This window comes from Vespa mandarinia, chromosome 8 (assembly GCF_050613455.1).
Source record: "Vespa mandarinia isolate Hongniang chromosome 8, ASM5061345v1, whole genome shotgun sequence".
In the NCBI taxonomy this organism is placed as follows: domain Eukaryota; kingdom Metazoa; phylum Arthropoda; class Insecta; order Hymenoptera; family Vespidae; genus Vespa; species Vespa mandarinia.
In genome coordinates, this window is record NC_140817.1 from 3,648,610 (window position 1) to 3,675,000 (window position 26,391).

General features: G+C 27.9%; 8 protein-coding genes across 11 annotated transcripts in view; 6 read left to right on the forward strand and 2 right to left on the reverse strand.

Annotated features, from left to right (window-relative positions):
- The first annotated feature begins 174 nt into the window (after nucleotides 1-174).
- On the forward strand, nucleotides 175-785 carry blp (mitochondrial import inner membrane translocase subunit Tim16). The gene has a single exon (XM_035880896.2). The coding sequence runs from the start codon at nucleotides 247-249 to the stop codon at nucleotides 643-645; it is 399 nt and encodes a 132-aa protein (XP_035736789.1). The 5' UTR covers nucleotides 175-246; the 3' UTR covers nucleotides 646-785.
- A 320-nt stretch (nucleotides 786-1,105) lies between these two features.
- Exd2 (Exonuclease 3'-5' domain-containing 2) lies at nucleotides 1,106-4,244 on the reverse strand. The gene is made up of 7 exons (XM_035880870.2): nucleotides 3,605-4,244; nucleotides 3,180-3,321; nucleotides 2,730-3,029; nucleotides 2,510-2,634; nucleotides 1,971-2,398; nucleotides 1,482-1,834; nucleotides 1,106-1,398 (listed from the first exon to the last, which is right to left on the reverse strand). The coding sequence occupies exons 1-7, from the start codon at nucleotides 3,838-3,840 to the stop codon at nucleotides 1,198-1,200; spliced, it is 1,785 nt and encodes a 594-aa protein (XP_035736763.1). The 5' UTR covers nucleotides 3,841-4,244; the 3' UTR covers nucleotides 1,106-1,197.
- Ercc1 (DNA excision repair protein Ercc1) lies at nucleotides 4,228-5,860 on the forward strand. Its single transcript, XM_035880884.2, has 5 exons — nucleotides 4,228-4,517; nucleotides 4,603-4,670; nucleotides 4,778-4,972; nucleotides 5,075-5,260; nucleotides 5,400-5,860. The coding sequence occupies exons 1-5, from the start codon at nucleotides 4,442-4,444 to the stop codon at nucleotides 5,601-5,603; spliced, it is 729 nt and encodes a 242-aa protein (XP_035736777.1). The 5' UTR covers nucleotides 4,228-4,441; the 3' UTR covers nucleotides 5,604-5,860.
- An 813-nt stretch (nucleotides 5,861-6,673) lies between these two features.
- Nucleotides 6,674-8,889, forward strand: LOC118445984 (putative phospholipase A1 magnifin). Its single transcript, XM_035876116.2, has 7 exons — nucleotides 6,674-6,814; nucleotides 6,953-7,043; nucleotides 7,359-7,524; nucleotides 7,615-7,742; nucleotides 7,832-8,151; nucleotides 8,290-8,386; nucleotides 8,574-8,889. The coding sequence occupies exons 1-7, from the start codon at nucleotides 6,748-6,750 to the stop codon at nucleotides 8,716-8,718; spliced, it is 1,014 nt and encodes a 337-aa protein (XP_035732009.2). The 5' UTR covers nucleotides 6,674-6,747; the 3' UTR covers nucleotides 8,719-8,889.
- Nucleotides 8,890-11,141: 2,252 nt separating this feature from the next.
- Nucleotides 11,142-13,194, forward strand: LOC146872827 (phospholipase A1 1). Its single transcript, XM_035876124.2, has 7 exons — nucleotides 11,142-11,275; nucleotides 11,413-11,497; nucleotides 11,669-11,831; nucleotides 11,923-12,050; nucleotides 12,141-12,460; nucleotides 12,599-12,695; nucleotides 12,886-13,194. The coding sequence occupies exons 1-7, from the start codon at nucleotides 11,212-11,214 to the stop codon at nucleotides 13,028-13,030; spliced, it is 1,002 nt and encodes a 333-aa protein (XP_035732017.1). The 5' UTR covers nucleotides 11,142-11,211; the 3' UTR covers nucleotides 13,031-13,194.
- A 1,910-nt stretch (nucleotides 13,195-15,104) lies between these two features.
- Nucleotides 15,105-17,048, forward strand: LOC118446009 (phospholipase A1 1-like). Its single transcript, XM_035876147.2, has 7 exons — nucleotides 15,105-15,215; nucleotides 15,353-15,437; nucleotides 15,609-15,771; nucleotides 15,864-15,991; nucleotides 16,082-16,398; nucleotides 16,543-16,639; nucleotides 16,833-17,048. The coding sequence occupies exons 1-7, from the start codon at nucleotides 15,152-15,154 to the stop codon at nucleotides 16,975-16,977; spliced, it is 999 nt and encodes a 332-aa protein (XP_035732040.2). The 5' UTR covers nucleotides 15,105-15,151; the 3' UTR covers nucleotides 16,978-17,048.
- Nucleotides 17,049-18,112: 1,064 nt separating this feature from the next.
- On the forward strand, nucleotides 18,113-20,446 carry LOC118449273 (phospholipase A1-like). Its single transcript, XM_035883657.2, has 7 exons — nucleotides 18,113-18,249; nucleotides 18,387-18,540; nucleotides 18,787-18,949; nucleotides 19,086-19,213; nucleotides 19,327-19,646; nucleotides 19,863-19,953; nucleotides 20,237-20,446. The coding sequence occupies exons 1-7, from the start codon at nucleotides 18,183-18,185 to the stop codon at nucleotides 20,385-20,387; spliced, it is 1,074 nt and encodes a 357-aa protein (XP_035739550.2). The 5' UTR covers nucleotides 18,113-18,182; the 3' UTR covers nucleotides 20,388-20,446.
- A 949-nt stretch (nucleotides 20,447-21,395) lies between these two features.
- The window catches only part of ptc (protein patched), a 32,038-nt gene continuing 27,042 nt past the window's right edge, over nucleotides 21,396-26,391 (reverse strand). For 2 of the 4 annotated variants that reach the window (XM_035879094.2, XM_035879074.2), the window contains exons 7-11: nucleotides 26,061-26,391; nucleotides 24,123-25,964; nucleotides 23,551-24,039; nucleotides 23,160-23,283; nucleotides 21,396-23,019 (exon numbers count right to left, since the gene is read on the reverse strand). The exon at nucleotides 26,061-26,391 is cut by the window's right edge and continues 77 nt beyond it. In XM_035879094.2, the coding sequence (XP_035734987.1) occupies nucleotides 22,874-23,019; nucleotides 23,160-23,283; nucleotides 23,551-24,039; nucleotides 24,123-25,964; nucleotides 26,061-26,391 (2,932 nt within the window). In that variant the 3' untranslated portion in view covers nucleotides 21,396-22,873. The remainder of the gene's footprint in view (nucleotides 23,020-23,159; nucleotides 23,284-23,550; nucleotides 24,040-24,122; nucleotides 25,965-26,060) is intronic. The other 2 variants (XM_035879084.2, XM_085658821.1) reach the window with 2 other exon arrangements.

Sequence of the window (26,391 nt, forward strand, 5' to 3'; positions counted from 1 at the left end):
TTATAGTTATAATATAGGAACATGTTAGATACGAATTAAATTCAATTTTTTTTTTTTTTCTTAAAAAATATCGATAATCAGATTTTGAACGTTCATCGTTTTACAAGTTTTTCTAGTTATTTTTTATCTCGATTCGAAACACCGTTGAAACACGTGCTTCCGGTGTTATATGTAAGCAGCGCCACTAATTCTAGGGAAAATGATTTGATTGAGTCCGTTTTGTAATTAGTTACATGCAAAGGTACGATGGCTAAATATTTAATACAAATTATTATAACTGGAACGCAAGTTATCGGTAAAGCTTTTATACGAGCAATACGTCAAGAATTAGCAGCAAGTGAAGAGGCTGCACGTAGAGCCGGAGGAGGTGAAAGAGGTGCACGACATGCAGCCACTAACCTACGTACAGGCATGACTTTGAATGAAGCATTACGTATTCTTAACGTAGAACGACCTGATCAAACGGACCTAATTGAACAAAATTATAAATATTTAATGGAGGCAAATGACAGATCCAGAGGTGGGTCATTTTATTTACAATCTAAAGTTGTCAGAGCTAAAGAACGCATCGACGAAGAAATGAAATATCAACCACCATCTCCAAATATAAATTCAACTAAACAAGAAGCTTCTAAAACGTTCTAGTATACTTACCTATAAATATAAATTCTTCTACTGAATTCTAGGAATCTGTACATATTATGATATATAATACCATTAATAAATACTACGAACTCTGTGATTATTTGAAATAGAGATAAACACAGTAGGACTTATTTTTTTGTTTGTCATACAGAAGATATTACCTTTTAAATAATTGTAATCACTTATAATGAAATTCTAAAAGGTTATTCTATTTTACATGATACATACATAAATATTTTTCAATGGAAGCCTTTTTTCTTTCTCTCTTTTTTTTTTGTTTTTGCTTTTTTTTGTTTTGTTTTTATAGATATCTATATAAATAGTTTATGAATATACAAATACCTCAAAAATCATGGTGTTTTTCATAAAAATACACCAACGTTAAATTTAGTGTGTATTAAAAAAGTAAAAATTTTCTCTATTTATAGTTAGACAATATTTAGAACTTTATATGAAATAATTTATATTCAAGAGATATATTGTTTTCTTGATAGTCTTTTTGATATAAGTACTCGCTCTTATACGAATACTTTCAGGTACATTTGTAAAACCTTAATATATTAATCCTGCTACCTTTGCATCTTGGGGATCTATTCTATTTTGTGTTTGACGAATAGTTAGTCGTTCTTGATTATGCCTTACTGACCACAAATTTGGTAAATGTTGTGGCTTCATGGTGGTTAGAAAATGTTCTCTCCAAATTCTTTCCAATTCTACAAGACCGCCTTCCCTTTCTTCAAACCATTGAACTACCTGTAATGTATAATCATATATTATTTAATATTAAATTCATTTTATTCATTTTTATTTTTATTTAAAAAAGAAAAAGAATGTACTTTTAAGCCATGTGGTTGTTGTTTTGATTGATTAATTGATGAAGACAGAGCACTTTTCAATTCTTCATCCAATGAATTAAGCAGATTTGGAGTAATTTCTTGTTGTCCTGCATATTCTAAGATAATATTTGTAAGTTCTTCTTGTCGTTGAAGTGGTAACATTGGTTCATTACGTAAAGCTTTAATAGCACAATGTAATTTTTTCCAATTTGTATGAGTAAGTGGACCTGCTAGAGGAGCGTTGCACATATCTGCAAGCTTTCTTCTGAGCTGCAGATCATGACTTTTGCTATTCTCATGACATGTTGGACACAATAATAATACATCGTGAGATTGATGAGCTTTCATTACCACTAGAAAAGATTTTTTTGTATATAAATATTTTGTTATATATTATTAATGTAATATATTAAATATATTTATTTAAGTGCAATAAATTTTTACAAATTTATTGCACTCATACATTTTTGTACCAGTTTGATAACTTACATGGGAAATATTTGCGATATTCTCTTGGTACTACATTTTTTCGAATAAAGTTTTCTGAAGCACCACAAACAACACATTGATTAATTTTGATTTGTGTATAATATTGACCAACTTCTCCTAATGCACGTCCAGATGGTTCAAATTTCAATCTTACTGTAAAGGGTTGTTCTTCAACAACATCTGCTAAATTTTTCTTTATATACCACTCTGCCTTTTTACGGTCACATGTACACAATATATCTCCATCTGGTGCTTGTAAATAGCAATTATGATATAATGGTTTTTTCCTTATAGGTATATTACTTTCATGTTCATTTATATTTAAACTTAATCCTTCGTTAGTTACGATATTATTTATAATATTCTTGTGATATTTATTAATACCATTGTTATTATTGGAAGTTATATTTGTTTTGTGACCCTTGAACCTTGAACATGTATTATCAATAAATATTTCTAATAAATAGTCAAATACATAATATTTGTATATAATATTTTATTTGTAATGTTTTTGCTTTTTAGATAATAAGATTTACCACCTCATATCAATTAATCCCGCAGGTAAACCATGAAATTTCATGGCATCATCTTTAAACCAAATCTTCCATAAATATATCACAAATTTCTCAACTAATGATAATTTTTCTTTAGCTTCTCGCATTATCTGTTAAATTAAAAAAAAAAAAAAAAAGAAAAAAAGAAAGAAAGAAAGAAAGAAATTATAATTTATATAAAATATATATAAAAAAATATTTTTACCTGATGATAAATAAGAATTGATGCCATGGCATCACAAGCAGCATAAGCTACTTGATCGTCAGAAAGAGTATCCGCATCCCAATCACCACATCTCACTTCTATTAATTTTTCTATTTTTGTACCGAGATATTCTAAACACATTGCTGCCAAACTTTTAGGAGTAGGAAGTTGAAAGCACTCTGCTAATCTTCTTAAATCAAGAGTACCCAAAACTGCACATCCATGATCTTTTATTATTTTCTGTCCATCTTCAAATGGAGCTACACCAACCTTAAGTATACGCTTACTAGCTAGTAATTCCTAAAAAAAGAAAAAAAAAAAAAAAAAAGAAAAAAAAAAGAAAAAAAAAGAAAAAAAAAAGAAAAAAAAAGAAAAAAAAAATCATATAATTATAATATTATCATTTACAATATTACTTGTTATATCATTTCAAGATAATTATATAAATACCTGTAATCTTGGAGGAATGAATCCAATTTTATTAATACGAAATAAAGCACATACTCCATTATATGTAGCAAGTTGGAGTAGGGACACGGGCCCTTCGTTTACCCATTCACAATCAAAACCTAGTATACCATCTGATAAATTGCTGTGCAAAAAGTTTATATTTCATTATTCCTTATATTATCATATTATATTATAATATAACAATAATATATTAAAAGGAAAACAAATTAATATTTATATTATTTGAATTATAACTAATGAATATTTGGAGAAAGGAAAACGTTTGAATGAGATTATGGAACGCAAAGCGAACAATATAAACAAACAAGATATAGAACTACTCAGTGAAATAAGGAAAGGTTGGGGAAAAAAATGTATAGCATTATTTGAAGGTTATAGATATTTATATAGTAGTTTATACTTACCAATAAATACGTTGAATAGCGTAATCGCTTTTCTCTAAAGAGTCAGCTAGAATAATTTGACTTAATTCGATTTTAATTTCTTTTTTATCGTTATTGTTCGATTTATTACTTCTACGTTTTATACTGGAATATATTTTTTTGACACCTCGAAGCATGTTATTACGATATTTCGAAGCTAAGAGGACTAGCCCCACAGTTACGCAAACAAGAAACATATTTTTTCGTATTTGAAGCATTAAATTAAATACCGAATTAATATAAACTTAATATTAAAACTCTATTCAATAATATACAATTTTTCGTTTCAATATACAGAGGTTATAAATAATTTATGGATTAAGAAATAACGCGGGCAAAGGTTACTAAATTAATAATAAATTAATAATATTGTAATAAATATGTTACTAAAAATCAGTTCAATTAATTACAATTACATTTATGATACCATTAATGAATATGCGGCTATTGATAACAGAAAAATTTGTAAATAATTATCTCGAAAATTCACGAAAAAAAAAAACAACATTACAATACGTATTAATACATGTTTGTGTTAATTAACCGAACAAGGTTCAAGGTTCCCCATAGCAAACGTTACAGTACATACGCGGCTACGGGTACACGTACGACTGGTTGAAAATTTTTCATTATACCACCAATACAGAGCTTACTCAATCAGCCGTAGATATACATTGTGGCGCTTGTGCGATCCTAATGAGAAGAAGAGGTTCATTAGTTTTAGGATAAAAAAAGAAGATTATTTTTTCTTTCATCTAAAGAAATAAATTAGTATTATATCTTAATGAGATCTTTATTCGATATGTTTCTTTTTTAACAATGAGCAATAAAAGAGAGAGTACTAATTGTCAAAATTCTTTATCATCCAAACAAATAAAACCTAATGAATGTGCTGGTAAAATCTACTTACTACTTCTTTCTACTTTTCTAAATAATATCTGATCTTAGATATTCATCTCTTTGATTATTTTTTTTTACAGAAAATCCAGGACCGTCGACAAAAAAGACTAATGTACGACTTAATACTCTTCTTGTTAGTCCAAAACAAGTAAGATCATGTATGATATTAGTCATATTTTTAGATTATTATTAATTGATATATAATGAAAGATTATGTGTATATATATATATATATATATATACATATATTTGTAGAAAGGGAATCCTTTGTTGAAATTTATAATCAATATACCTTGGGAATATTCTGAAATTGTACCAGATTATGTGATGGGAAAGACTACATGTGCTCTTTTTTTATCGATAAGATATCATCAATTAAATCCAGATTACATTCATGATCGTCTGAAATTATTAGGCAATGCGTACAATCTTCGAGTACTTTTGGTTCAGGTAAAGAATATCTTTTTTTCTTCTTTATACTTTATCCACTTATTTTTTCATTTACAAATTGATATGAGATAATATTAATAATCTACTTTTTTAAAAATGCAGGTAGATGTTGCTGATCCACATCATGCATTAAAACATTTGACACGGATATGTATACTTGCTGATTTAACGTTAATGTTAGCTTGGAACGCAGAGGATGCAGGAAAGATTATAGAAACTTATAAAATTTATGAGAACAAACCACCTGATATAATAATGGATCGTAGCGGAACAGCTCCTTATCAAAAAGTATATATAGATTGGTGGTTTTTTTTTGTTGTTGTCTTAATATATTGTATTTTACATACTATAATACAATACAATACAATACAATACAATACAATACAATACAAGCATACTTATTTTCTCTATATTTTTGTTTTTACAGTTGATTAACGCTTTTACTACGGTTAGATCTGTTAACAAAACAGATGCAACTACACTTTTGTCAACATTTGGCACATTGAAAGATATAGCTAATGCATCAACTGATACCTTAGCTTTATGTCCTGGATTTAGCTTTTTAAAAGCAGAACGACTACATAAAGTATTGCATGAGCCATTTTTACAAATGGAGAAATCAGAAAAATAACGTTTAATACATATTTATTAAGAATATTTATTATTTCAATTAATATAAGTGTTTTTATATGTTAGATGATATTTTTTCATAAATTAGCCAGATATTGTTAAAAATAAATGAATGTGATCCAAAATTATGTGTAAGATTTATTTAAGAACACATGTATGTGGATATAGTTTTACAAAAATAATCACTGAAAGAAATCAAATAAAAATTTACCTGAATCTTACAGTATTTTTGTTATCATTATTGTTCCAAATATTTGATATTACCAATAAATTATAGAATACACCAGAACATCCAGCATTCGAATATTCTAATAATTGAACGTTTTACTTGATTCTATTATTCAAACAGTATGTCTCTTAGCAACAAGTGTCTTACTCTGTTACGTAGTACACGTAAAATGATACAACGTACGTTTTATCTTTGATCAAACGAATTTTGATAATAAAAAAATAATATAAAGATAACAATACACGACATGACTATAGCAATTAAATGGAAACGAATGAAATTTAACATCCGAAACGTGATCATGCGTTATCTGAAAATCCCATTATTCGAACATTTTTGTCTTCCTATTAATTCGTATACGAGAAGTTCTATTGTAAAAATTATGGCGCTAAAAAATGAAAAGCAATTAAAATTAAAATTAATAAATTCGAATTGAAAGGAATTATTTATTGTTGGATGTGTGCGTATTTATATTGAAAAATTGAATTATTTTTATAATATCAAAAATATTTAAGTTATAATACCTAAAAGATAAAGTTTTTGGTTTAGACACGATTAGCTAATAAAAGATACAAAACGATTTTGAATTCACGAAAAAGTGATTTCGCAAGGAAGTGACTTTCAAAAAAATGAAGAATTATTACCGATAAAAATATGAATAGTTCTTTGTTTATGAACGTATTTGACATATATCTGGATATAAAAAATTCTGTTATTACATAATATCTATTAAATATCAATTATTTTAATATTTCATACAAATCTATAAACCGAGAATGTCTTATCTCAATAATAATATTCGGTTTATAATGCATTGGAATAGTATATATAGTAATAGAATATTTGTAACATTGTCAATATTCTTTATTCGGGATAATTTTCCGTTTGTTTTTACTTGAAACAAAAATCGAAAAGAATGAATTTAAAATACCTATTATTATTTTTTTGTTTAGTGCAACTGCTACATTATTGCTATTCACATGGTAAACTATCGTGTATTTTATAAAATTAACTGAGATCGCATTTGAATTTTTAATTTTACTTTATATTACTAATATTTACCAAAATTTATATATATATATAATTTACTTCAAAACTATAAGTATTCATAATGTTCGTAGGTGATCCATCGTTATCAAACGAATTAGATAGAGGCCTGATTCCAAAATGTACACTTGTTCCTGAGCAGATTTCATTTGTTCTCTCTACTAGGTAATGATTATTTGTTACTTTTATTTTATATGAATACAAGCGTATTTAGCATAAACAACGATTAGGGCAAGTACGGTAGTTGTATGTCTCCAGCCATTCAGAATCAATGTTTCTTTTTTTTTTATTATGACATCGGTTTTCTCAAATTCGTTTCTTGTCAAAATTATTTCTTTTCCTTTTTCATGCGTTATCATCAAAATAAATAAATAAATAAATAAATAAATATATATATATATATATATATGTATACAATAGAATAGAAATTTTTTTAAAGATATTACATAACTATAAATTAACAATTACATATACTTTTAGGGAAAACCAGAATGGTGTTTTTCTTACGCTAGATAATTTAAGCAAAGGCGGAATATTACCAAAATCTGATCTATCATCGATTCCAGTTATATTCCTTATACATGGTTTCATTTCATCTGCAAATAATTCAAATTACATGGATATGACAAAAGCTTTGTTAGAAAAAGTAAGAATTCATAATGAAAAATATGATTATTAAAACATTTATCATGAGAAGAATAGTATTTTTGATTAATAAATTAATTATTATTTTAAGAATGATTGTATGGTAATCTCGATCGATTGGAGGGACGGCGCTTGTACTCATGAATTTAAAATTCTTAAGTTTATTGGTTATCCTAATGCCGTAAAAAATACACGTGCAGTTGGAAAATATATTGCTGAGTAAGTAAAAGTAAACATTTTATATATATTTATATATTTTATATATATATATATATAAAATATTTTTTGTCCTCCGTTTCTTTCTATAGTTTTACCAAGTTACTCATGCAAAAGTATAAAGTGTCACTGGCAAATATACGACTGATAGGGCATAGTTTAGGGGCACAAATAGCAGGTTTTGCAGGGAAAGAATATCAAAAGTTTAAGTTAGGAAAATATCCTGAAATTATTGGGCTTGATCCTGCTGGGCCTTTGTTCAAGTCAAATGATTGTTCCGAGAGAATCTGTGAGACAGACGCACATTATGTTCAAATTATACATACATCAAACAATTTAGGAACAGAGAGAACTCTTGGTACCGTCGATTTCTACGTGAATAACGGATATAATCAACCTGGTTGCTATCTTTGTATGTATATATTAAATTATAGCCTTTTTGAATGCATATTAGAATTTAAACAAAAATATTCAGTCAATTATATTATCCAGTTTGTTATATAATTATAGAGTTTTACAAATAATTGTTTAATAATCTTTTCTTTTGCAGCATTTCTTGGAGAAGCTTGCTCTCATACGAGAGCCGTGAAATACTTTACCGAGTGTATAAGACATGAATGTTGTTTAATTGGGGTCCCACAGTCAAAGTATTTTATATTCTTTAATATTCTGCTTTTTTTTTTGTTTAATTTTTTAAGGAATGAACGTAAAATTAACACTATGCAGTTAATTTTTTAATAAAAATATACGATTGACCGACGGAATAAATACGTATATTATTATTATTATTATTATTTTATGTAACAATATATTAAAAATTCATTTGATTTTTAGAAATCCGCAGCCAGTTTCGAAGTGCACAAGAAAGGAGTGCGTTTGCATTGGATTAAACGCAAAAACATATCCTAAAACTGGCTCATTTTATGTACCGGTTGAAAGTAAAGCTCCCTATTGCAATAACAAAGGAAAGAAAATTTAATTATATAAAAAAAAATTACTATTAATCCAAATGCATTTGTTAACGGTAAAATGAATAAATTAAGATTTAAGAAATAATTGTATATACAGAATCTCGTCCCGTATAATCGCAAAATATTTAATGGACGATTCTTAGCAAATTTAAAAAATAAAAAAAAGTTTTATAAACATATACCTTATTTGATTTTGTTTTTGAGTTATAGCGCTTTTGATTTTCAACAAACCCTGTTTTAATTTTCTAAGTGGTATTCGAAATGACTTCCTAGCATGTTAATAAAATCCTGCATTCATTTTATTAACTCTTTGCACTCGAGGGCTCCGAAACGGAGCCATTTAAAATTTGTCTTCAAACTCGAGGGCTCTGCTACGGAGACAATGCAAATAATTTTCAGTTTTTAACATAAGGACAAAAACAAATCGTAAAAACTATTTATAGGATATTTCGCTTTTGGTAACAATAATTTTTTGTTTTTTTTATATATCATAACATTTGTATTCATAAACAATTAAAAAAATAATAACATACAACGATGACTTTTCTTTTAATGCGTATATCATTAATTTACATGTAAATATGATCTTTTCATTAAAATTGCTTCGAGTTGCTGGTAATATGAAAGAAAAAAAACTTCGAGTGCAAAGGGTTAATAATTATCTTATTCTCTCTATATGTTCATGTCGGAAACATTGTTTAATTCTTTCGTGAAGAGTTTCGACATTATCAATACACAATTCTGTACACAATGAATTTCAAATAATATTTTTAAATTTTAAATAATATTAAAAAAAAAATTAATATTTTAAACTTCTATTTATCTTAAAATATTTATACAAATTTTCATTGTCATAAATATTTTTACGATGACATTTGATAAGTACGGACTAATCATTTAATATGATTACATATTACAATGAATAGTCAAAGTAAATTAGTTTAATATATGTAGTTTGATTTTGTAATATTTTTTAAATGTTCAGAATTAAATATGAGATATCTTTCGTATTATACTAGGTATGTAAATTCTGTCATGTAATACCAAGGTGATATTATAATGATGCACATCTCTCAATTTTATATTATTTTAAAACTTGTATTGATGCTATATACAGAACTCGCATTCTCATCGCCGATTTCACATGGAAATTATTAGAACCTATGCCATTTTCTTGGTATATTTGTATCTACAATATATGAATAATTATAGAAGAAATTCATAAAAAATATTTCGAAAAATTATATTTTTGTTTATAAAACGATTATGTAAGAATAATAAAATTATCAATTAGATTATCAAAGGATTATTAGCTTTGCCATCGAAAGAAAAAAAGAAATTTTTACTAAAACTTTAGAAATCGGGTAAATAACGTCTAATGAATATTTATTTAAAATGTTCATTATTATTACTATAGATCTTTTTGGATATTAGATGATATTTTTGCATTATAATGTTTTTTTTATGTTAAAAACAAATTAAAGAATATTTACTCTAAAATGATGATTAAAATTTATTTAAGGATACATGAATACGGTTTTCATCATAGAAAAGTAATCATATGTTAATGAAATCGAGTAAAGGTAACAACTTTAATCTAATTGAATTTACATTACCGCCATTGTTCCATATTTTAGATATTATCAACAGATCAAGAAAAAAAGTAGATCATCCTGTATCCGAACAAATGTTATCCGAATATCCTATTATCCAAATGTTCTACTATGCGAACAGAATGTTTTTCAGTTATAAATACCTCCTTCTGTCACAAATATGTGGTAAGAATAAAGTGTTACAATTGAAACTGTCCTCTGTTTGACCGAAGAAATTCTCACCATAAAAATGTAATATAAAGATAACAATGTCCGACGTGACTATGATAAGTAAGCAAAAATTAATGAAGTTTTACATCAAAAACGTGATTGTACTATTATACGAAAATTTCACATTTCTAATACTTCCGCCATCCTATTGATTCGAATATAGGAGATTCTACTGTAGAAATTATGACGATAACTAAGCTAAAAAAAAACTACAAATAAATTTTAAGTTAATGAATTTGAAATGAAAGGAATTTTTCTCGCATGTGCGTGTATTTATCTTCAAAACTGAATTACTTTTGTAATATTAGAAGTACTTATATTGTAGTTATGGAAATATAAAATATTTGGTTTGAACACGTTTAGTCAATAAAAAATTTTGAAAGATTTTGTACTCACGAAAAAGTGACTTTGTAATGAAATAACTTTACTAGAAAAGAAAGTATTGTAAGTAAAAATATAGTTAAGTTTATTGTTTTTGCACGCATCTAACATATATGCGAATGTAAAAATTTATTAATACTTTCTATAAATATGTAAAGGTCTTATCTCAATAATAACATTCGGTTTATAATGTACCTGAATAGTATATATAGTAATAGAGTATTTGTCACAATTGTCAATATTCTTTATCCGAGACAAATTTGTGTTTATTTCTACAAGAAACATTAATTAGAAACGATGAATTTAAAATACTTATTATTTTTTTGTTTAGTACAAACGCTACATTATTGCTACGCGTATGGTAAATTGTCTGATATTTTATAAAATTAATTGAGATTATATTTAACTTTTTAAATTTACTTAAAAAATGTATATATATATATTTTTTTAATAGTAAATAGATTACTTTAATATCGTCTAAATTCATAATGTTCGTAGGTGATCCGTCGTCATCAAATGAATTAGATAGATTCAACCCATGTCCTTACAGTGATGATACTGTTAAGATGATTGTTTTAACAAGGTAGTCGATCAATGGATTATTTATTATTTTTATTCTGTATGTATAAAAGTGTAACTTCTTTCTGCTTTTTTTTAGTTTTTATTTTTCTTGTTCCTTAAGTGTCATTATTATTGCTCAGATACAATAGAATATATTATATTCAAATATCACTTAAAATCTATATATTTTTAGGGAAAATAAGAAACATGATTTTTATACACTCGATACAATAAAGAAACATAATGAATTCAAGAAATCAACCATAAAACATCAAGTTGCATTCATTACGCATGGTTTTACTTCATCCCCAACCGCAGAAAATTTCCTAGCTATGGCAGAAGCTTTGTTAAATAAAGTAAGATTTCATAATGTGAAAGTACAATTATTAAAATATTTACTAGAAGAGACAAAGTATTCAAGATTAATAAATTAATAATAATTTAAAGGGTAATTATCTTGTAATCTTGATCGATTGGCGGGTGGCTGCTTGTACTAATGAAATTGCAGGTGTGAAACTTGCATATTACAATTATGCCGCCAGTAATACACGCTTGGTTGGAAATTATATCGCTACGTAAGTCACAGGAAACATATTGAAAAACTTTATTGTTTAATTGTACATTATATATATATATATATTTCTTTTATTTGTTTCTTTCTATAGGGTTACCAAGATGCTTATACAACAATATCATGTACCGATGGCAAATATACGATTGATCGGACACAGTTTGGGCGCACATACTTCAGGTTTTGCAGGCAAAAAAGTTCAAGAGTTAGGATTAGGAAAATATTCTGAAATTATTGGGCTTGATCCTGCTGGGCCTTCGTTCAAGTCAGAGGCATGTTCTCAGAGAATCTGCGAGACAGACGCAAATTATGTTCAAATTATACATACATCAAATCATTTAGGAACACTGATAACCCTTGGAACTGTCGATTTCTACATGAATAACGGAAAAAATCAACCCGGTTGCGGTCTTCGTATGTATATATTAAATTAGAGGCTTTTTAGATGCAGATTAGAATTTAAACAAAAATATTCAGTCAATTATGTTACCCGTTTTGCTATATGATTATAGAGTTTTATAAATAATTGTTTAATAATCGTTACTTTTGCAGCTATTGTTGGAGAAACTTGCTCTCATACGAGAGCCGTGAAATACTTTACCGAGTGCATAAAACATGAATGTTGTTTAATTGGAGTCCCACAGTCAAAGTATTTTATATTCTTTAATATTCTGCTTTTTTTTATGTTTGATTTGTTAAGGAATGAACGTAAAATTAACACTATGCAGTTAATTTTTTAATAAAAATATACGATTGACCGACGGAATAAATACGTTATTATTATTAATTATTATTATTATTTTATGTAATAATATATTAAAAATTCATTTGATTTTTAGGAATCCGCAGCCTGTTTCGAAGTGCACAAGAAACGAGTGCGTTTGCGTTGGATTAAACGCAAAGACATATCCTAAAACTGGCTCATTTTATGTACCGGTTGAAAGTAAAGCTCCTTATTGCAATAACAAAGGAAAGAAAATTTAATTATATAAAAAAAAATTACTATTAATCCAAATGCATTTGTTAACGATGAGATGAATAAATTAAGATTCAAAAAATAATTATATATGCGAAATGTCAATTCTTATATTCGCAAAATATCTAATAGTTGTCTCTTAACAGATTTATAAAATAAAAAGAGTTATATAAACATATATCCTATTTGATTTTGTTTTTGAGTTGTTTTTATTGATAGGTTTTGATTTTTAACAAACTCTTAATTTTCTAAGAGATGTTCGAAATGACTTCTTTCCATGTAAATATAATGTTGACAAACATCTTATCAATAAATATCTTATTTTTTTCATATGTTTGGATTTTGTTTGGATTTATTAGAAACTTTGTTGAATTCTTTTACGATGTGTTTTTATTTGGGCATATAGTAAATAATCAATTCCATATAATTCTATAAATATAAAACAAAAGAAAATTCAAGTAGGACGTACATTTTAATGAATCTTTCTTAGTTTACTTATATATATGAATATATATATATATAATAAATGCTTTAATAATAATATTACACTGTCATTTTCTGCACACATTCGGCATACATATTTACGAATACATATTTAAAGGTACACATTTTTATCAAAGAGAGATAGAAAGGTGTGGGACTTGGTATAAGTCTTCACTTATATATTTTAAAAATACATTTCTATTTTTTATAATCTTTATGTTTTAAGAAAATTTATTTTAATGTATACTTCTTTAAAGGACACATACATGAATATTCCATATATACATATATGTAGCAGTCCATTTATCATAAAATATATAGATACCAACGCTTTCATTAATATAAATACTTGACATTTACTAAATACATTGCAATACGGTTATTGCATATTTAAATGAGCGGTCATGGATAATGAATTATTACATAGTAGTTTGGATTCCATGAAACTTTTTACACTTTAAAATAAAGTAGGACGAATCTTTAGTATTATACGAGAATGTAGCATCTCTCGTACGATTATTGGATGGCGCTATATATATACATATAGACTCGATTTTATTAATTTAATGCTTGTATTGGACCTATCCGTACAACTAGGATTTTCACAGTTGTTTTCGTATAAAAACAAATGAAAGAACGTTTATAGCAAATTGATGTGTAGTATTTATTTTAGGATAAATTTATGTAGATTTCATCTTCAAAAAATAATCATCGGTTAAGAAAATCGAATAAAAGGAGCGATCTAATAAAATTTACATTACCATCATTTTTCAACATTTTCGATATCATCAACAGATCATGAAATAAAAAAAATCCTCTCGTATGCAAACGAAAGTTATCTGAATATTCTATTATCCAAACGTTCTACTATGCGAACAGAATGTTTTTCAGTTATAAATACCTCTTTCTGTCACAAATATGTAGTAAGAATAAAGTGTTACAATTGAAACTGTCCTCTGCTTGACCGAACGAATTCTCATCATAAAAATGTAATATAAAGATAACAATGTCCGGCGTGACTATGATAAGTAAGCAAAAATTAATGAAGTTTTACATCAAAAACGTGATTGTACTGTTATACGAAAATTTCACATTTCTAATACTTCCGCTATCCTATTGATTCGAATATAGGAGATTCTACTGTAGAAATTATGACGATAACTTAGCTAAAAAAAAACTACAAATAAATTTTAAGTTAATGAATTTGAAATGAAAGGAATTTTTTTCGAATGTGCGTGTATTTATCTTCAAAACTGAATTACTTTTGTAATATTAGAAGTACTTATATTGTAGTTATAGAAATATAAAATGTTTGGTTTGAACACGCTTAGTCAATAAAAAATTTTGAAAGATTTTGAACTCACGAGAAAATGACTTTGTAATGAAATAATTTTACGAGAAAAGAAAGTATTGCAAGTAAAAATATAGTTAAGTTTACTGTTTTTGCACGCATCTAACATATATGCGAATGTAAAAATTTATTAATACTTTCTATAAATATGTAAAGGTCTTATCTCAATAATAACATTCGGTTTATAATGTACCTGAATAGTATATATAGTAATAGAGTATTTGTCACAATTGTCAATATTCTTTATCCGAGACAAATTTGTGTTTATTTCTACAAGAAACATTAATTAGAAACGATGAATTTAAAATACTTATTATTTTTTTGTTTAGTACAAACGTTACATTATTGCTACGCGTATGGTAAATTGTCTGATATTTTATAAAATTAATTGAGATTATATTTAACTTTTTAAATTTACTTAAAAAATGTATATATATATATTTTTTTAATAGTAAATAGATTACTTTAATATCGTCTAAATTCATAATGTTCGTAGGTGATCCGACGTCATCAAATGAATTAGATAGATTCAACCCATGTCCTTACAGTGATGATACTGTTAAGATGATTGTTTTAACAAGGTAGTCGATCAATGGATTATTTATTATTTTTATTCTGTATGTATAAAAGTGTAACTTCTTTCTGCTTTTTTTTAGTTTTTATTTTTCTTGTTCCTTAAGTGTCATTATTATTGCTCAGATACAATAGAATATATTGTATTCAAATATCACTTAAAATCTATATATTTTTAGGGAAAACCGAACTCATAATTTTTATACACTAGATACAATAAAGGAAGACAATGAATTTAAGAAATCAATCATAAAACGTCCAATTGTATTCCTTACACATGGTTTTATTTCATCTCCAATCGCAAAAAATTTCATGGCTATGTCAGAAGCTTTGTTAAATAAAGTATGATTTCCTGATCTGAAAATATGATCATTAAAACATTTACTAGGAGTATTTACTAGGAGTAAGATTAATAAATTAATTATAATTTTAAGGATGATTTTCTTTTAATCTTGCTCGATTGGCGTGTGGCTGCTTGTACTTATGAATTCTCAGGTATTAAGTATGCATATTATCCTATTGCCGTCAAAAATATACGCTTAGTTGGAAATTATATCGCTACGTAAGTCACAGGAAACATATTGAAAAACTTTATTGTTTAATTATACATTATATATATATATATATTTCTTTTATTTGTTTCTTTCTATAGGGTTACCAAGATGCTTGTACAAAAATATAATGTGCCAATGGCAAATATACGATTGATTGGACATAGTTTGGGCGCACATACTTCAGGTTTTGCAGGCAAAAAAGTTCAAGAGTTAGGATTAGGAAAATATTCTGAAATTATTGGGCTTGATCCTGCTGGGCCTTTCTTCCAGTCAAATGATTGTTCTCAGAGAATCTGTGAGACAGACGCAAATTATGTTCAAATTATACATACATCAAGCTTTAAAGGAACATTGAGAACCCTTGGAATTGTCGATTTCTACATGAATAAAGGATATAATCAACCTGGTTGTTCTCGTATGTATATATTAAATTATAGTCATTTTGGATGTAGATAAGAATTTAAAAAAAAACAAAAATATTCAGTCAATTATATTATTCGCTTTGTCATATGATTATATGGTTTTATAAATAATTATTTAATAATCTTTACTTTTGCAGTTATTGATGGAGATTCTTGTTCTCATGCGAGAGCCGTGGAATACTTTACCGAGTGCATAAGACATGAATGTTGTTTAATTGGAGTCCCACAGTCAAAGTATTTTATATTCTTTAATATTCTGCTCTTTTTTATGTTTGATTTGTTAAGAAATGAACGTAAAATTATCACTATGCAGTTAATTTTTTAATAAAAAATATACGATTTACCGGCGGGATAAATATATTATTATTATTATTATTATTATTATTATTATTTGTAACTATATATTAAAAATACATTGGATTTTTAGGAATCCTCAACCTGTTTCGACGTGCACAAGAAATGAGTGTGTTTGCGTTGGATTAAATGCAAAGACATATCCTAAAACTGGCTCATTTTATGTACCGGTTGAAAGTAAAGCTCCCTATTGCAATAACAAAGGAAAGAAAATTTAATTATATAAAAAAAAAATACTGTTAATCCAAATGCATTTGTTAATGGTAAAATGAATAAATTAAGATTTAAGAAATAATTGTATATATAGAATCTCTCTTCGTACAATTGTAAAATATTTAATGGATGATTCTTAGTCAATTTAAAAAATAAAAAAAAATTTTATAAATATATACCTTATTTGATTTTGTTTTTGAATTATAGCCGTTTTGATTTTCAACGAAGCCTATCTTAATTTCCTAAAAGATGTTCAAAGCTGTATTATTTACATTTACTGTTACACGAAAATTCCATATTTCGTTCTCTTCTACCTCCATTATTGATTCGGATACAGAAGATTCTACTGTAAAAATTATTACCCTAAGTCAGTCAGAAAAGAAATTATTAATCAATTTTGAAATGAAAGAAAATTTTTGTATTTATTTGTTGCATCTACGTATATTTGTCTTTGATTATATCGCTTATATATTTAAGCAATACATTTTATTTTATTTATATTTATTTGATATATAGATACGAATATATGAGATCTCCTGTATATGAGCATCGTTCTATTTCCTTATACATCCTTGAAATATGTATATTTTATTTTCATAAATATTTTTACGATACGTTTAATAAATATACAGTGACGATAACATGTCTAATATACCCTTGAATGATACAGACAATAACAATTAGTTCTACGTTTATCGCATATTTGTTTATTTATTTTATCTTTGTTTGATTGAATAATTCTTCTTATATTAATAATTCTATTTATATTGAATAATTCTCTTTATATTGAATAATTCTCTTTATATTGAATAATTCTCTTTATATTAAGAATATTTACGTTATAATTACGCAAAAGACAAAGCTTTTGTTTTCAATATCCTTACAATATATTTCAAAACATTTTGTCTTCATTTGATTTTAGGAAGTAATTTCACAAGGAAATGAGTTTACAAGGAGAACATAAATTATTGGTGATAAACATTTGTATAGTTATTTCTTTTTTACATTTATACACGTACCTATCACATGTTCGTAAATACTAAATTATAATTTTTTTTACAAATGGACTTAAGCTTTATCTTACTGATAATATTTATATTTATGCTTTTAAATAGTATAAATAGTAATAGAATAGTCATTTGGACTGTTAGTATTGTTAATCCAAAAAAGTTTCCGTTTTGTTTCTTCGGACAACTAAAGTTCTTACAAAATGAATTCAAAATACTTATTATTGTTCATATGTTTTATGCAAGTGTTACATTATTATTACGCGGATGGTAAACTTGCTTGCACTCTATAAACCCAGTTTGTCTTATTATAATTTAATATTACTTTAGAAGAATTAAATATATATATATGTCAAATTTAATAATTTTTATTTTAAAAAAAATATAAAGTTACATTATGTTTCTAGGTAAATCACTGATACCAGATTCAATATCGTCATTGGTTCCATCAAACGGGAATATGATACCAGATTCAATATCGTCGTTGGTTCCATCAGAAAACAAAGTGATACCAGATTGTTTTTTCGGTGTTGAAACGATTGACTTTATTTTATTCACACGGTAATGATCAAATTATTTATTACTTTTATTTTATATATATATACGTACTCGATGTTGATAATTATTTAAATAAAAAACGTAATGGTAATTTCTTTTTCTTTAGTTGATCGTTCAATATCCTTTTTTATTTTTTTCTTCTTCTTCTTTTACCGTCATTATTAACGCGCGAAATAGAAATAAATATGAATACATTTTTTAAACAGGTATTACTCAGTTATCGAATAAAAATTATATATATTTTTTTAGAAAAAACCGCAATGGAACTCCTCTTACGTTACAAAATTTAACGGACAACAATGTATTTGACAAATCTCAACTATCATGTCCACTTATATTCCTTATACACGGTTTCCTTTCATCTGCAAATAATTCAAATTACGAGGATATGGCGAATGAAATGTTAAATAAAGTAAGATTTCATAATTATAGAAAGATGTATTGATTGTATTGATGAAGATGTATTGATGAGAAAGATATGATTGTTAATAACATTTACTACGAAAAAAAGAAGTATTCTGGATTAATAAATTAATTATCATTTTAAGGATAATATACTCATAATCTCAATTGATTGGAAAAAGGGTGCTTGTAGTAATGGAGTTTCACTTCTCCAGTACGCTGGTTATTACAAAGCTGTTGAAAATACACGTGCTGTTGGACAATATATCGCTAAGTAAGTAGAGAGAAACTTTATTGTTTAATTATGCATTATATATATATATATATATATATATATATATATATATATATATAAAATTTTACTTTTTTTTGTGTTTCCTTTTATAGTTTCACCAAGATACTTATAGAAAAATATAAAATGCCAATGTCAAATATACGATTGATTGGGCACAGTTTGGGAGCACAAGTAGCAGGTTTTGCGGGGAAAGAAGTTCAAAAGTTAAAATTAGGAAATTATACTTTAATTGTCGGGCTCGATCCTGCTGGGCCATTTTTCAATTTGAATAGTTGTTCTCAGAGAATCTGCGAGACAGATGCGGATTATGTAGAAATTATACATACATCGCTTCCATTAGGAACAGAGAGAACCCTTGGTACCACTGATTTCTATGTGAATAATGGAATTTATCAACCCAGTTGTAATATCGGTATGTATATAATTACATTATAGCCGCTATGAATGAATATATAAGATCAAATTTTGAAAGAATTTAAACGAAAATATTCTAAAAACATATGTGCACGTTTTTTAAGATTAATTCTTTTTTTTCACAATTAAAATAGTACAAAAGTCAATTATATTAATCGCTTTGTTATAAGACTAAAGAATTTTACTAATAATTATTTAATTATTTCCGCTCTAGTGGATATATCCTGTTCTCATACGAAAGCCGTGATATACTTTACCGAGTGCATAAAACAAGAATGTTGTTTAATTGGAATACCGTGGGATGAGTATGTTGTATTTTTTAATATTCTGAATTTTTTTATGTTAGTACTCTTAAGAAATGCAATAAATTTCCAAATGAAAAAATATATTGAAAATATACGATTGATTGACACAATATATATATATCATTACTATTATTATTATGATTATGATTATTATTATTATTATTATTATTATTATTATTATTATTATTATTATTATTATTATTATTATTATTATTATTATTATTATTATTATTATTATTACTATTTTATGTGACAATATATTAAAAAATCCTTTTATTTTTAGTCGTTCGCAGCCTATTTCGACCTGTACAAAGGATAAATGCGTTTGTATTGGATTAAATGTAACTAATTATCCTGCTAGAGGTAAATTTTATGTACCAGTTAAAAGTGATTATCCCTATTGCAATAACAATGGCACAGTACTTCAATTATAAAAGAAATATTACAATAAACTCAAAAACATGTATTACCAAAGAATATATAAATAAAGATTGATGAAATAATTATGTATATATATATATATATATAAAATAGTATTATTCTATTATTTTTTCTATGTATCTTGTATACATATTTCAAATTGGATATTTTTATAATTAAAAGATAAATAGATGTGGGACCTCGGGCATAGTCAAATGTATCACTTATATATTTAAGAAACGTATTTATATTCTGTATATTTTTCACATATATGCACTAGTTTATTTATTTTAAAATATGGATACACGCTATAATTATCATAAATATTTTTATGAAAAAATTTAATAATGACAACGAAAATATTAATAACAAAAAATAGTAATAACGAAGATAATAAAATGCAAATTTCGTTATTTCTGATTTTATCTACAAAATATAATTATAAAATAAAATTTATGTAAAAAATATAATTATATACTTAATTATAATTATTTTTATCTTTAATAGATATGAATATAATTGCATTGTGTGATATATAATTTTTACTTTAATTATTAAATCGAGAAAGAGTAATAAAATTATATTGACTTTATTTTTTCGATCTTGTCAAATGACTTTTCTTCGCGGTGGTTTCAAAAGGTATTAATTAAAATGTTATGTGTAGAAATTAGTTATATTATAATATATTACAGCTTTTTACATTGTAAGGTATGAATAAAATACTTGTATATATATATAAGTATATAGGTATATCTAGGTATATATATATAATTAATTTAAGTTTTAAATTTCTATAAAAATATATAGAGAGTGACATAAATAATTATGTATTTTTACAATTTATAATAATATGAAGTAGTCATTGTACAAAGTATATTCTTTTAAATACTTCAGATATTAAAAGATAAATATGAAGATAGAGAGAGAGAGAGAGAGAGAGAAAAAGAGAGAGAGAGAGAGAAAGAGAGAAAGAGAGAGAGAGAGAAAGAGACAGAGAGCAAGAGAAAGAGAGAAAGGGAGAGAGAGAGAGAGAGAGAAAGAAAAAATGAGGATATTATAAAATAAATAATAAATAGCTTTCAAAATTCAATATCGCTCATGTCACATACACACTGAACAATAACGTTAGCATATAATAAATATTATAGTTCTCAGATTTTATTTTTCTTGAGGTGTTTGAGCAATAGATAAAATGCTCGATAAAAGTTTGACATTAAAATCATTTCTGTCATGTCCTATGAAAAGAAATACATAATTAAAAATATTACATAGTTGTTATTTTTCAATTTTCACTAACTATATACTTAACAAAGTATGCATTATATATTTTTAACTGTAATAGTTGCACACAAGGCACAAAATGATGGTACACGAGTTGGTAAATAAAATACTGAAACTTGTACCATATTTTGTTCTTTTTCTTTTTTCTTCATTTTCTTTTTCCTCTTTTTGTTTTTGTTTTTTTTTTGTTTACAAAATATGACGGTGTATGTATCTATCAAAGGCAAAGACTTATCGACTTTGTATTAGACTTTTGACTGTTAATATCTATATATATCGTCAAAGAAATTTCAGTCCTTGTTACATGTAAAATAAGGAATTGGCAGTAAACATCTTTGTTTATATAAATAAATTCATTCTACATTTATATAAAATTAATTGTACTTCCTAGTATAAAAGGAGGTGCATTAATAACGTTTAATGGGGATTTTCTTCTTCCATTTCATCGAATTTCCTTTTCCATATATATTCTATTATTTCCAAAATTGTTGGGCAGTGTTTATATGTATTTTAGTCGTTCTCACATACATGTGAACATTGTGCTTATAAAATGATATTTTTCTTTGTACGATAGGAACGAAAACATAACAGGATATATATTGAAAAGAAAGTTCGGCAAAGTAGCAGAGTGTAGGTATTTCTAAAAAGCATTATTAATGCACCTCGTTCTACATAAGAGACACACTCATTCAGATGTTATTCGTTGAATAAATCTAAGAAAATCCCCTTATACATATTCTTGGTCTTAATAGTTGTCATACAATGGATTTTTAATAAAGCAGCCGTTCATACAAATATGCTGTACATTAAGAATAAAAGCCTGCTGCTGATGTACTTTAAATGAGTTATACACATAAACATAAATGCTCCCATGAAAACATGTATATACAATGCATATGATTACTGCATATTACAATGAGCAGTCATGGATAATGAATTAACTAATTAAACTTAACGTAAGTTCGTTTTTATAATACTTTTTCCGCTTTAAGAATTAAGTAAGACAAATCTATTGTATTACTTAATTATAAGAAATAATAATAATCATAATAATCATAATAATAATAATAATAATAATAATAATAATAATAATAATAATAATAATAATTAAAAAAAAAAAAAAACGATATAGTAAAAAGTCTATCCTAGTCAGCCTTCTGTATGTTCCCGCTTTGTGTGGTATTTTAACAACATTTGCTTGTCTTCACGATATTTGTCATTAGTGTTTGTTCGGATTAGTGTCAGAATCCGGTTCAGAATTGGAACCGGAAGACTCCCCTGTATTAACGTTCGCATTGCAGCGCGAGCTCCTTCGGCTACTGGTGCTGGTGTGCTGGCATTTTTCACTACGATCCATTCCACCTACAATAATTTCAAATTCTAATTAAAATCTTTCATTTGATGTAAATATTTTTTATAACAATTTAATATCAACATTTAAAAAATGATCAATCATTCCGTATATATTACCAAACGAAAAAAGATATTTCGGAATAGATACTTACTGGTTAATGGTGTATGAACTTCAACCTTTATGTTAGCCGTGGCAGTGACCTTAGTTGTGATGTGAGAAGTTGATGGCACAGGCGACGTTCGACTAGACCCACTTGTATCTGATCCGCTACAATTCTGTTAGTCAAACAAAAGCATAACACACTTGTTAAGCATGCTATCGAGAGAAAGATCATCGATATTTCTATCAATGGAAGTAGAAGAGATTGTTTAGCATTCTATATTATAGAAAAATTGTGTTAAGGAATTTTCAATGGGATTTAAACATTCATATTATCTATGCAAAGCGAAAAATATTCAAGTTAAAGTTTAACTTAATAAATATTTACAATCAAAAATATCAAAGTTATAATTCAATGGTCAATTTATTTCCAAGTAACATACCTGATTACCACAAGTTGACATCGTCTCGACCTTTAATTCAGGCTGGACGATAATACACGATTCTTGTGTACTATGCCAGGAATTAGGTTCCTCGGTGATGGTAGTCAGCGATGGTTCTGCATGCAGTCTCGCGTTATCAATTTTATGAGATCTTCTAGGTGGCGGTGGTGGTTTCGATCTTCTAATGATCGGAGAAGCCGGAGGTGTTGGAGTGGATATTCGATCAGGATGATCATTCGGTATAATCTCAGGTGATGGACCGATCAGGGACAATAATATTGGAAAAAAGAAAAGCCCATTGACAAGGCCGATTCCAATTAAAGATAGAAGTACGAGAAAGAAATATCGAACAATGAATTCAAAGTCTGAAAAAGCTAACATGACGACTGCCAATAACGTTGTGAAGGCTCCATGAACAACAGGGGCATACATGTGTTCTAAAGCCAAACGTACCCTCCTATCTCTACTGCCAACACTGGTAACAAAACTCTGAAATAATAATGACAATAATATAACTATAAATCTAATTATATTTAAATATTTATATATATTATTCGTATAAATATATTTACCAAACAAATGTGTACGGTAAAGTGTACGGCTATTCCCACACTGACAACGAGAAGGACGGCAGGAACGGCACTTAATTTAATTTCACAAAGTCCCATAAGTCCAAGGAGTTGTAAAACGACGCCAGCAAGAGCAGTTCCGACTAAAAGCGCAGCCCAAAGATTTAAAAGGAGTATACCGATAACGACAATACTGGCCCCAAGTGCTGCAAGTAATGCTACACCCAAACAACTTCTTAAATCCATATATTGTTCCCAGAATAAGAAAGGTATTCCCGATGGAAAATTTGGTAGTCCACGTTCTTCGAATTTCCTACACAATTTCCTTACGCTTCCTATCAATTCCGTGATCTCCTGAGTATCGGTAAGTTTGTGAAGATAAAAGGGCATCTGCGCGTAAGTCAGAGGCATACTCTTCGGTATTTTTAATTCGTGATCATTGGTATAGATCCATTGTCTTGGTTCAGGCCTAAGATTTGCTTGGGAAGCACCGTAAACCAGAGCGTCATTTGAAGCCCAGGCACTTAAATAATTATAAAAAGCACGTGGATGAATAATTCCCTCAGAATCGACGAGTCTTACTTGCGTGATTAATGTCTTATCAATCGGATTATCTACATGGCCCGTTTGTACGAGCAACTTGTACGCCAAAATCGCCTCATCACTCGCATTTTTGTACCATCTTTCTTGGGTAATACAACCATTTTTATAATCCTTGTCGAAGGCATTCTGCAATCCCTTCAGCCAATCTCTAAAGAGACTAAGCCAGAATTCCGGTAAACCTCCATTGTCGTTCTTAATAACATTCTTTATTCTCATAAAAGCATCGTGATACTCGTATAAAAGTTTTTGGTTATTCGGATACTCGAAATCTCGTCCAGTGACAGCGTACATATTGTAAAATCCAAAATGTTTCGCCTGGGCGGCGAGAAAGGCATGCTCGTTCGAATTTTGAGGAACCAAATCTGTAAGTTCTAAGCCGTCGCTAACTCTCATCGCTTGCCAAACACTACCAGCGAGTACGGTAGCTAATATAAACATGCCGAAAACCTTTGTCGTTGGTTTCATTACGAACGGGGCATAAGTCCTAGCCGCGAATTTCGTCAAAGAGAAACTAAGACAGTCGTCCTGATTGCATCCGGTTAAGGATTCCTCCTCGGTACACTGTTTGTCAAAATCAGCATCTATGATGTTACCGCCGACCCAGGACTCGCTCTGAGCATTTTGAGACGTCAAAATTTGCGTACAAGTTTCCCGTCTTTCCGGTGGTATAGCTCTCGCTACGGTTTGTTTAGCCGTGCCGTTACTTCTCCTGCCAGAATATTTATTCCTTCCATTTTTCGCTGGCAAACAGCAACACAATATATCGGATCTACCGGATCTACGTCTTCTTAGATCTAAACTGACCATAGCGGGAAATACGAGTAACATTGCAGCAAGATTGAAAAGAAGAAGAATGCCAGCTTGAAGGCAAAATACTCGAAGAGCGGGGATTGGTATCAAGGCCGCAGCAAAGAAGGCCGAGACGTTGCTCAAGCCGGTCAAGAGAACAGAGAGACCCGTTCTCTTGAGAACGACCCCGGTCTGTTCTCCGCTCGGTACCTCATTCACCGACAACTCTGCATACGTGTGCGTCAATAGGAACATATCGTGAACTCCAAGACCTAACGCTAGAAACGGGACTATTTGCGTTGTTGCGGCATTGAAGGGAATGCCAAGTAGGGCACAAAATCCTAAACCAGCAGCGACCGTTGCACCGACCAACATCACACCGGCTATTCCAACGCCAGATTGAGAACGTACTGGATCCTTCCAACGTAAAAGTGCAATACCCGCGTAAAACAGCTATAACAAAATACACGAGTAAAATTTGTAATTGTATCGATTATGTTTTTGTCCTGCATACCTAAAAATGATGATAATAATTATTGAACAACTTACCATCAAAGCGCATCCAATTCCTATTTTCATAACTGACACCTCGCTATACTTTCCAAGTATATCGTTCATGGTTGTAGTACTGAAGGCATAGAGATTGTACGACGACGTACTATTTACTTCCAAATGTTTCTTCACCTTATTGCTAAACTCTCTTTGCCATGTTTCAAGGACCTGAGAAGCCTTTTCCTGCGACCAATCTATATGATGTACTTTGTAGGTATTAGCTAAAAAATCATAGAGTTCTCGTTCGCCCATCAATTGAACGACTGTTTGCAAGGCTGCCGCTCGAGTTAAATGACCAGTCTTGTTGTGTTTTGCACCACCGACGACC